The 12,134-nt window shown below is 40.2% G+C and overlaps 1 protein-coding gene and 1 pseudogene across 1 annotated transcript; both read right to left on the bottom strand.

Annotated features, from left to right (window-relative positions):
- Window positions 1–521: 521 nt before the first annotated feature.
- Window positions 522–8,478, bottom strand: LOC121713179 (annotated as a pseudogene).
- Window positions 8,479–10,374: 1,896 nt separating this feature from the next.
- LOC121714153 (synapsin-3-like) lies at window positions 10,375–12,132 on the bottom strand (the record flags this gene model as incomplete). The annotated part of the gene is made up of 2 exons (XM_042099356.1): window positions 10,375–11,234; window positions 11,480–12,132. Coding segments are annotated over 2 exons (786 nt in total), but the record flags the coding sequence as incomplete, so codon positions are not given.
- Window positions 12,133–12,134: the final 2 nt, after the last annotated feature.

Below are 12,134 nucleotides of genomic sequence, written 5' to 3' on the forward strand. Positions count from 1 at the left end.
TAGGGGATGCTTGTCATTAGCCTTGTCTTTTGATTGAATAAGTCAGCAGCACAGAGGCTAAGGGAGGGGGTGGCCTCAGCTGACTATGTGAATTAGGACATTACCACACAGGCCTAAACAGTGATAGTGTTGTATAAATAGCTTGGGAAAGGTCTCCCTTAATTTGTCATTATGGTTAACGTGGTGAATAAAATGTAAAAAAAAAAAAAACACAAACAGAATGGACGAAAATGTTAGGTCATGGGAGTCTGCTGACCTGGCAGTTTCTCTATGCATATAATTCTCTCGTTGTGGTCCTTGGTGTCTATTTCTGCTCTCTGTTTCTTTGTGATGGTATGGCCTTATTACACACTCTAACCAAAAATGACACACGCCATGTCATTACGAAACCAATGGTGAGGCAGAATATTGTTCCTCTGCTAGAATCAGGCCTGTCAAACAGCTACTACTGCAAAAAGCTCAGGCTTAAAGTACTTCCTCCAGTGTACTGAAGAGATGTCTCTGAATGATTATAATATTGATGCTGGATTAGTGGCTCATTACATGAAGCAATCATGCTTGTTTCCGTTACAGTTTCAGTGCAGTTTCTGTGGTAAGTGAGAACATGGTCATCGGTCCATGTGAAATGCATTAAGAATTTTGCTATGTAGACCAGAGGCATGACATTTACAGAGGTACAGTATATACTATACTTATACAAGTGCACATTCAACCTTTATGTCACAAAGAATAGTGTGCCCTCTAGTGGCCTTCAAGTCCATTACAAATACAGTGGTTGACAACCTCGACAATATGAAACTCTTAAGTGAAGAATTACAATAATTTTCCCAACGGTATTTTTGTCCCTCGAGCATCACCAAAGCCTTTATTATAAGTTAAAACATTTTCCAAACATTTAGATATTAGATTATTGTAGTGTATTTAGAGATAAATAAAGATTTATGACAAATATAATTTAGAGATTGGGAGTAGATGTAGTCTGCATCAGTTGTCTGCACTAGTAAAGATCCCTCATGATCTCCCCTAGCAGGGGGTGCAGACACATGTCCAGCTCTGTCTTCTTGAGCAGGTTGATCTGGCGGACGTGGTCGGCCACCAGCGGCTGCAGGTCTGTCATCTTCTGTAGGAGCTTGGCGAAGAGCTGCGGTTGGTCAGGATGCACCGTCTTCAGGTGGAACTCTAGCACCTGCAGAACCATCTCCTGCAGATCCTCCACAGACTTCACGTTCACCAGGCCCGGCCGGTCTTCACATGGTAACCAAGCCACCACAAGGTCAAGCAGATGGTTAAACAGTTGCTTGATTGAACAGAGATGTACAGATGCCAGTAAATTAAGCTGTGCTGAAGTGAATTGTGTGTATATATATATATATATATATATATATATATATATATATATATATATGGTATCTACTGTATGTATGCAGTTCATATAGGAAATGTGTATAGGATTGTCTGTGGCACTACCTATGATAAATTATAAATCACTAAAATTGTTGTATGAGGTACAGAAAAAAAACAACAGATTTATTCATTCATTAATTCAAGTCTACCCTTAGCAATTGTAGTTATTCTGGGAAGGTTATAATTGTTGTTTTCTTTATAAATGTTCTTTCACTCTATAGTTACCTCCACAGAGGATGATGACTGCGATGAAGAGAGCAAGGTCACTGTCATCCAGGTCCAGCATGTTGAACCTGATGGCAAAGTCGAACTTGGGCTCCAGGATCCCACAGAATGGCTCGCGCAGGCTGCGCAGGAACTCACGCGTTATGAAGATTTATCCGTAAGAAAACAGCGTGCCGTCCTTGTTCATGAGCGGCACCCACAGGAGGATCAGCACCTCCATGGCGCCGTACTTCAGCAGTGTGATCTGGTCGTTCAGGTCCAGGTTCACGAAGCCCGGGATGCTTTTGGCGAAGTCGGTGATCTCACGGATGCTCTCGGCGGAGCGGATTTGTACCCGGCGGAAGAATGTCAGCTCATCAGCGGCAGGCTCCAGAATCATGTTGACCTCAGGCTTCTGCTGGGGCAGCTGTCTGCAGTTTAGGAACTGCTGCCCGGCCATGAGGGACTTCATATCGTGGATGACAAAAGGCTGAAAAACACAAAAACAGACGAATGGCTTCATTATTTCAGCTCTGTCATTTTTGTGTATGCCCGGTGCCCGCAATGAAAACTTAACAACGTATAGGCACTAGGCCCAGTATAGGTCCAGCACAAATGAAGGCCATTTTACCGCATGGTTGCTGGTCTTTCCTGAGAGAATAGCCTTGGCTTTGCTCTTGGGTACAGGGAAGTTTTTGATATAGGAATCATACAGCTGTTTGGCAAGTGATCTCATCTCAGCAGCCTCCATGTCTAGCTGCTCCATTTCCTTGGCAATTTCACCCAAAAGCTTCTCTCTCTCAGTCTGGGGCATTCGACCAAAGCGAATGGCTGACAAGAAAACACAGGAATGTAATAGGCCACTGTAGATAAAGGGATTCAAATTCATGCCAAGGGCAACAATACAGAGTACAGCATTATAGTTGTCAGTTTTTAATTGGAACATCTATCATAACTCAAGGCATCTAGGTTTTATATCCAATAAGACTGAACATGTACTGTATATCAAAATATAATTTGGGCAAAAGCTGGTCCTTACCATTGTGGGACATGCCTACTAAAAGACACTTCTGAAAACGGCAATGCTGACACTTGTTTCGGCTTTTCTTTTTAATGCGACACTGCAGGCCACAATGGTCATATTTCAAATTCAGTCGAACCGTTCTTCTGAAGAAACCCTGTGGAAAAAAACACTCTGAAATAAGCCTGAATTTAAGCTATGTAAGCAGAAGGAGGTATGTTCAATCAGAGGAATGAACTAAATGAACATTATGAACTAAAAAAGTTAGAACAGTCTGTGAAGAATACTCAATCTCAATCATTACAGGAGATTCGTTAATATACTGTATGTCATGGTGTATATAATAATTGCTTACATCTTTTGCCACCAGACTTATGAGCAGTTTTTATCCATGTGCCATAAAAAAATGATTTATTGATTTTAACGGTGAAAGGAGAGGCTGAGGTTGATTGTCTGTCTTTTATCTTGTGCCTTTTTGTTTTTATATAGAGGCACTGATACCAGTTCTCTGCGTACCGCTGAAGGAGAGATGCTGGAAAATGTCATTGTACAGCTGCTGTCCAATGACAACAAAACATATTCTATTCTATTCTATTCTATTCTGTTCTATTCTATCTTTCAGAGGGAATATAACTTGTCAACATACCTTGCAGCCCTCACAAGCATGAACCCCATAGTGGTAGCCTGAAGCCCTGTCTCCACATACTCTACACTCAAGGTTCACCAGGGCAGACGTGACGTCAGTGTGCAGCTTAAAATACGAGTAGTTTGGTTCTGAGAGCTCTGACGGTGACCTGGGTTCAACCTTTATGGAGTCTGGAATTGGAGAAACAAACAAACAATGAGAATGTGACCATGAACTTGAGGAAACTCAAATAGACCTAGTGATGAAGGAGATAAACACAAAGCCAGACGTGAAAACAAGGTTACCCTCGCTGAGCATTGTGAAGGTTCTCTCTCCAGGAGACTCATGGGGTTGTTCTGTGGGGGGGCACTCTTGTAAGTGGTCAGGACTGACGCTGCTCTCGTCACTGGGAGGGCATGAGTAGTGGAAGGTGGACAGGGCTTTCATGTCAAACATGTGACAGCTGTCAGTGTGTTCGTCCTACTCCACAGGACCACGTCCGAAACTCATGGGCCAGGTGAGGATCTGTGCGTCCACCATCCCTAGTGGTCACAGAGAGAGGGTGAAGGCTAGAAAGGAAAGAAAACACAGAAAGATGATTGTGTCATCCTCAATGCTTCAACAGAAAGCAAGGCAAGTTTATATAGTGCATTTTATACACAGGGGTAATTCAATATGCTTTACATAAACAAAAGCAAAGCAACAATAGTAACAAGATAAAAGGGCAATAGTCAAAAAAAGTAAAGTACATACAATCGAATAAGTAAAACGCATAAAAGACACAAAATAGAATGATTAAAAACATTAAAACAAAGAGTGCATCTTAACAGGAAGTGCATTTTCATCAGTTAGCCGAAGGCATCTGAGAACAGTTTAGTCTTAAGTGTAGATTTGAAACTGGCTGCAGTGTGGCCATTTTTGATGTCGTCCAGAAGTTGGTTCCAGATCTGAAAAGCATGGCAGCTAAGGCCTGCTTCACCATGTTTAGTTCTATAGAGCGAGTTTTACAAACAAGTAATTCTCCTGTGACCTGAGAGGTCTGGAAGGTGTGTTCCACTGAAGCATGTCTGATAGATAATTAGGTCCCATTCCATGTAGTGATTTATAAACAAGCAGTAACCTAATGCTTTCAAGTCAATTCTGTGACTTGCTGGAAGCCAGTATAGACACTAAAGTATTGGAGCAATAGGGTTTGTGAGAACCCTAGCTGCTGCATATTGTATCATCTGAAGCTGTTTGATGGTCCTTTTAGGAAGGTCTATGGAAAGCCCATTGTAGTAATCTACCCTGCTGGAGAAAAAATCATGAATGAGTTTTTCTAAATTATGTTTTGACATAAGACATACGTTTTTTCGGTAACTCTTTACTTGACAGTATCGACATAAGAGTGACATGACACTGTCATGACACATGAACCCTAACCCTAACCTCTTACCTTATAACTCTAACCCTAACCCTAAATCTAACCCTAATCCTAACCCTAACTTGTTATGACAAAATCCGAATGACACACTCCGAATTACAGAACCGTTATGTCATAAACGTTTATGACTTGTTTATGACACGTTCATGACAGTGTCATGTCACTCTTATGTCGATACTATCAAGTAAAGTGTAACCGTTTTTTCTTTGTACAACTAAAGAAAAGTTTGAGACATTCAGTTGTTAACTTTGTCAATACAGTCAATACATAAAGATTCAAGCAACAGGACTATATACATTTATGTGTCATCAGCATCGCTAGGAAATCTAGTTGCTCTTGATGATTTGTCCGAGTGGGAGCAGAAAGGTTGTAAAAAAAGTTTGTAAAAAAGGTTATAAAGGTTGAATAATAGTGGCCCGAAGATCGACCCCTGGAGAGCACCACAGGTCAAGGATGTTGGTGTTGAGGTACAGTTGCCAATTGCAACTAGGAAACTGAAACTCCTTTCTTATGATTTCAGCCAATTGATAACTAATTCAACCCAATGTTCAGGTCTTTGTAGTCAAGTCACTTTATTTATATAGCACATTTAAAAACAACAGGAGTTGACCCTACATGTAAGGCAGAGGGGTAATAAACTGTACATACAAATATGGAATCAGAACCCAGAGTTACAAGAATTGATGGAGGGATGACATAAAATATAAAAAAATACATGAAAAAGATTAAAAAGATGAATTCAAGTAAAGTAGGGATGAAATAATCAAATAAATAAACATAATAAAACAAAGTAAAACAGTAAAACAAGCAATAATAGCATAAAAATACTATGATACAGTTAAGAAAAAGGTGGGTCTTTAAATTGGATTTAAAACAAGCAATAACACTAGAACTGATGTTTTGCCTGCATCTTTGTTGAGGCATATGCCATTTAAAACCTTGATAAGAGCTGTTTCAGTGCTTTGACTGGTCCCGAAAACCTGACAAGTAATCAAAATATCTATTCAATGTTAAGAAGGTGGTCAGTGGATTACAGCAAAAAAAAAATGGCTGCAGATTGTAGAACAACTTTGCATCATCAAATAATGATCAAAAGAACAGCAAATGAATTAACATTCTCACAACAATATTGACATTTTCACTGGCATTTTAACCCTTTTAAGCATGTTAACATCCATATCAAGAATATAATACATTACTCACTGACTGTATTTCCTGAAGGCACAGTTCCGCAGTCACCCTGTTAGCTCCTGAGCTAACAGAGAGAGTGTTCACAATGATAGCAATGACCCTTACAGGAAACATTCCCCACCACAGCTTTCCCATTTGATTATATCGAAATGTAGTTAAAGTGTGTGTGCTCATGCCAAACAACACTTTAACTGCCTGCCAAGCCACCAGCACCAAATGTAGTCCTATCACTGCATTTTTTTCTTAATCCAGCTTGCGTCAACAGCACTGACTGCAGTAAATATGATAGCCTTTCAAATCAGATATCTTATTCCTATTTACAATATTCAAAATGTGTGGTTAATCTAATGTAGAGCATTATACTGTAGATCTGACGATCATCACCCTGTCTGATCCATGACTTTACTACTTTGGGCTATATTATAGTCAGATCTCACAGCATACTATGTTCTTCCACTTGCTCTTGTGCAATATTTTTGTCATGCGTCAAATCAGGGTACCTTTTGCAGGGTTCAAACTTCAACCACAGGGAGTACAGACTCAGCCAGGTCTCTGATTAATAAACCACCAATGAGGGCGTCCTTTAAAAAAAATGTGCAAGTGTTTCCTTCCTGATCTGAACATTGCAGCACCTGTTCAAATACAGCCTGAAATATGTGTGTTACATAAGTCATTCCAGAGAAAAATGAGTGAATTGCCATGTTTTACAACCATGTTCTCATATAAGATAATGTAAATATGCATCGCAGACAGATTAGCAGGGCATATGGGCTGTTTAAGTCTATCAGCTCCTCCATGTACTCAAAGGGTGCTATAAGCACTTATCTGCTCTGCAGCTTTACTTCAGAGATGCAGAACCCATTAAACCTGTTTTAGAGCAAAAGAGTCTTTCGGCCTACATCAAAAAGGTTCTTAAAGGACTTGCAAAGTGCCTTTACTCTACTTGAAGAATCACACTCTTGTGACATGCTGACAATTTTTGAAGCTAGGACAAGTATCTTTAAATTAATCTGTATGGTGTATGGTCATGTGAAGAACACATAAACACAGCTGATTTTCCAACTGTGCCAGTATTGTGCACATTCAGTTCTGTGGTCCATGTCAGACCACCCTGTGAAAATGTAAAAAGCGTTCAATATCGCCAAACCACCTTAGCATGCTATCAAGCCTTTTATCAATGATAATTGCACTGCTGTTGGTGTTTTGTATGCTCTGTTCATGCCTTCTCAGTGATTAGATTGCCAGATGCCTGTTGTCTCATATACAGTGTACGGTATATGGTTGAAATGACAATAAAAACCCACTTGACGACTTCATTGCACCATATAACTCTTTACGTAACGTGTGCTTTTCTATGCATGGGGCCATGTTAAAAAAGCAAAAACATTCTTTGAAATCTTTCACATCTAAAGGATTATTCAATACCATCACATGGAGGTCATTCAGCACACCAACATGAAAGTGCTAAGAAACACTAACCCCATTAAACCCAGACCCACTGATAAGTGTAAGCGTACAGGTGTTCATTTAGGAAATCTTCACAATGTGTTGTACTGGGTTCACCATGCATATTTAGTTATGTGTTAAATTAAATGAGGCAGATGTTGCTATCCCACCAAATAGGCCTAGCCTATTACAAATATGGGCATGAATGCTGGAGAAACTACCCACACATGCGAATGTAAAAGTCATCACACTTAAATAGGAATTCTGATTATTTCACAGGACTTTTCCTTTTTCAGCAACATAAACACACTAAAGTACTAAGATATTGCTCTTCAATTGTTTATAACTGATGATATAGTGATATTCAACTACAATTTAGGTAAGAAAAGTGCTTGTCTGAGTAGGCAAGTTGTAGTTTTTGTTTCATGATAAGTTAGGCCACTGTAAATTTACCCAAACATACAGGCCATTTAAGAGCTAAGTAAGTGATAGTTCAAGAAATTGAAGGGTAGGCCTATACATTGGACTGCAACACATGCCAATTAACTTGATTCTTCTGACACTGAATACATGATTGGCAGTATGATATACAGTATGATAGAGTGCTTTAATGTGCACTGAATGAAGGCTATCACAAGAAGGTCATGGGAGATCACAAGTGAAAGACACATCTTCAGTCAAGGCTTACAATTAAGACAGACCCATGTGTCTTACAGTTTGGTAAGTTACAAGGTAATATCAAAATCCTTACTTCACAGTGATTCTTGTTACCTTGAATAAGTGTTGCGGTTTCCTTCGGGACTGGACAGGTTGGTCAGGCTGTGAGGTTCGGCGAGGAAATGTCAGATAGCCTGCTGTCCCTTAACATCGGCTATAGATGTTGATTTTAATGGTTGTCCTTGTGTCTTGTGCTTTGTGCGATTGTTCCTTTAGTTTTTTTTAGTCATCTTAATTGAGATTCGCAAACGCGTGAAACAGAAACCATGTAGTCTACCCACATTCGTGAAAAAATAAATAATAGGCTATTCGTAACCTTTCAAATACAGTCGGGCTACTCTACATCGAGTCCGGTTGATTCATGTCTTTTGTGGCGCCCGTGTGTACATAAATCATATAGTAAGGTCATCCCGTGTGCGTTTCTGACAACTGCGTGGGCCTATTTTCCGTGATCTGCCGAGGGCTTTGCAGGTTGTGAGTAGAAATACGCATGTGGACTTTGGAACTATACTGCAATTACGTTTATCAAAGGTCGTATGTTGACTGAAAACGACCGTCTTTATTTGCACTTATGTTGAAAAAAGGTGGTATTGTTCCTTGTGCAATGATACAATACAGAAGTGGACTTCACACTCACAAAAAATAAATAGCCTAACTTTAGTAAGGTGTTCGAGTCTGTGGGACCCGTTTTCAATGTAAAGAAAAAATATGCTAGGCCTATTTATTATTTCTTCTCATTGGCCTTGGCTCTGTGAAGAACATAAAATAACATATTTTCAATGACTGCACACGCTACACCCCCCCCCCCCCCCCCCCCCCCCCCACACACACACACACACATAACTATTAGATGGTGTTCGGACCCTAATCATTTTAGGTTCTATCTACCTTCTCTGGCATTTAAGCCTTTGGAAGCTAGTGACAAACTCCCTTTTCTAGTCAGCTAGTTAATGTTAGGCTAGGTCAATTAACTTAAAGGTGCATTCAGACTGGACTCCTACACACTTAATGCATGCTAAATAATATAGCCTATATTTCATTATATAGGTAGTCTGTCTAAGATTTCATATCTCTTACTTTTTATGGTGATTAGGCCATTCTGACATACTTACTACACTGTAAAAAAGGAAAAGTCATGGCTTTCCAATTTATCAAACCATATTACCTTACAATTACATGAAACAGTCTAATTTTGAAAACTAATTTTGAAACCAATATGATTACCCTAGCAACCGTGTTATTTAGCATAGCAACCACCGTATGTACCCTAACAAAACCATAGCTACCCTTTTTAATGACTCTAGCAATACCCTAGCAACCACCTTAATTACCCTAGCAACAACCTAGTCACCACCACTATAATGTCAACCTAGCAACCACCAAAGCAACCAACATGATTACCTTAGCAACCACCATAGTAACTGTGTTATTTAGCATAGCAACCACCATATGTACCCTAGCAACACCCTGGCAACCATCTTAATTACTCTAGCAACAACCTAGCAACCACCTCTATAATTTGACTCTAGCAACCACCATAGCAACCAACATGATTGTCCTAGCAACCGGGTTATTTATCATAGCAACCACCGTATGTACCCTAGCAACCATTTTAAAAACCCTAGCAACACTCTAGCAACCATCTTAATTACCCTCGCAACAACCTAGTCACCACCACTATAATGTCAACCTAGCAACCACCAAAGCAACCAACATGATTACCCTAGCAACCACCATAGCAACTGTGTTATTTAGCATATAACCACCATATGTACCTTAGCAACACCCTAGCAACCATCTTAATTACCCTACCCCCTAGCAACCATCTTAATTACCCTTAATTACCCTACCCAACAACCTAGCAATCAACTCTATAATGTGACCCTAGCAACCACTATAGCAACCAACATGATTATCCTAGCAACCCTGTTATTTATCATAGCAAACACCATTTGTACCCTAGCAACAACCTAGCAACAATCTAGCAACCATCTTAATTACCCTAGCAACCACCATAACAACCAACATGATTATCCTAGCAACCAGCATAGCAACCGCTTTATTTATGCATTTTGGCTTATTGGATGTTTTGGATGCAGATAACTTTTAATGCACTTTTAATGTCATTGGTATCATTGGTAATTAAGCTAAAGTACACATTTGATAAGTATTTGTACATAAATTGTTATGGCTGTATTGATTTAAAAGCCTAATAACGTGGTGGGTCCACCAGACCCGGGAACATTAGCTGAGTAACAAAAATATAAATACCACAAGGGTTAATGCAGTGCAGCACAGTTATTCAGACCATGCATTTGGTTATTTAAGTGTTTATTTGTGTTTTATGCATGAGCAGAAGAAGCTAGGCTATATTTTGAATCAGCTTCTCAAACTATTTCGATATTATACTCACAATTCAGCACAACACTCATGAAAGATACATTAACTCAATTGCAATACGGACAGCTTTTGGGAAAGGGCAAATGGGCTTTTTGGGATCAACTTCATGAGTAAAGTAGCCTATTCATCATGATGTGCATGTTTGATTTTTGCAATACTTAAGGTTTAGCTAAAAGTCTATTCCACAGGTTCAGCTCTGTATGATAACACAGATGTGTATCACATGTAAATATGTTGCACCAATCACTGACAAAAGCATGGTATTCATCTCAGCTGAAATCAAACACATTCAAATAAAATACAATAAAAATAGAAAATACAATAACTCAAGTGAAACACCTAGTGGGCATATGATTCAAAACATTGGCACCATAGCATGCTGTGTTAATTGTTGCTTTATGGCATGTGCGATGGGAAGTGGCAAGCTTTCTTTTTTGTGAGATACAGTATACATTTGTTAAAAATGAACTAGAAGTAAAGACTACATTCAGAGAAAGAATAACAATCAATGGCATGAACATGAAATACTACTCAACAACACTGTGAAGCATCACCAACCCTGTTAAGCTGTATTACTCAGAAAAAAAGTATATTCAACATCTATGGCTTATATTGATGCATAAATTTAGAGTGTGAATTGTGATTTCAATATATTCTCTTGTGCATGTCCCTAGTCAGAGAACAAGCTCACAAAAGACTTGCGCAGGTTCCGAATGCTTTCTGCTTTGGCCACATCCTCACTGGCCATCCGGAAGAAAGATTTATCTCCAAGGCCAAAAGCATTACTGAGTGACTGAGATTTACTGTGAAAGATATGGGAAAGAATTATGACAGAGTGTGCAAGATAAATTAGAACATTTCTGAAGCAACTATCATACAGTCACAAACTACAGTATATCAACTACATTTTACAACTAGGTTTATATATGTATCATTGATCAATAAGCACTTCAAGCTTAATTTTATATTATGCCACATTGGGTAAACACTATAGTTGGGATTAAATGATTGTCATTAATTTACTCAATCGGAATAAATGGCTACTTACTTCAGCTGAGGGTGGCCCTGGGCCTTTCCCTGTGTAGCCTGCTGCTCTTGACTGGCATCAGGTTGGGCCTTGGCCTCATCTAGGAGTTCAGGTGGAGACAGAGACTGTGTGGGAGACTGGGATTGGGCCTGAGGGGGAGACCCCGACTGGGGCACACCTGGGAGCTGGTCCTGGGCCCTGGGAGGGAGCTGGTCCTGAGGCCTGCACTGGAGCTGTCCTCCAGCCCCAGACTGGACTTGTTCCTGGCGCTTGAGCTGAACTTGTTGTTGTTGTTGACGCCTGCCCTGGTCTTGACCTTTTTCTGCAGCCTGGGCTGGGAGTTGTTCCTGGGGCCTGGACTGGCTCTGTGTTTTTGAGTTGCGCCGTCTCGGTGGTACAGGCTTGGCTGGCTGCGCTTCAGGGTGCTGCTGCTGCTGCTGCTGATGACCCTGCCCAGTATGTCGATGTGCTGTCGGGCCTGCAGGCTGTGTGCTCAGCCCCCTGCTGGGGTCTCTGGTAAAGGCGGTGGCAGAAGTCCCTGAAGATGGTTGTTGATACTGAGAAATGGATGCCTGGGGAATCGTGGAGCCCCCTACGTTCAGTACAAGAAACACTCTGATATTAAATCCATTTCTCTTTCTCTCGCTCTTTTTGCTTGGTCTAGCCAAGAAACATA

This window comes from Alosa sapidissima, chromosome 7 (genome assembly GCF_018492685.1).
Source record: "Alosa sapidissima isolate fAloSap1 chromosome 7, fAloSap1.pri, whole genome shotgun sequence".
NCBI classification, from domain to species: Eukaryota; Metazoa; Chordata; class Actinopteri; order Clupeiformes; family Clupeidae; genus Alosa; species Alosa sapidissima.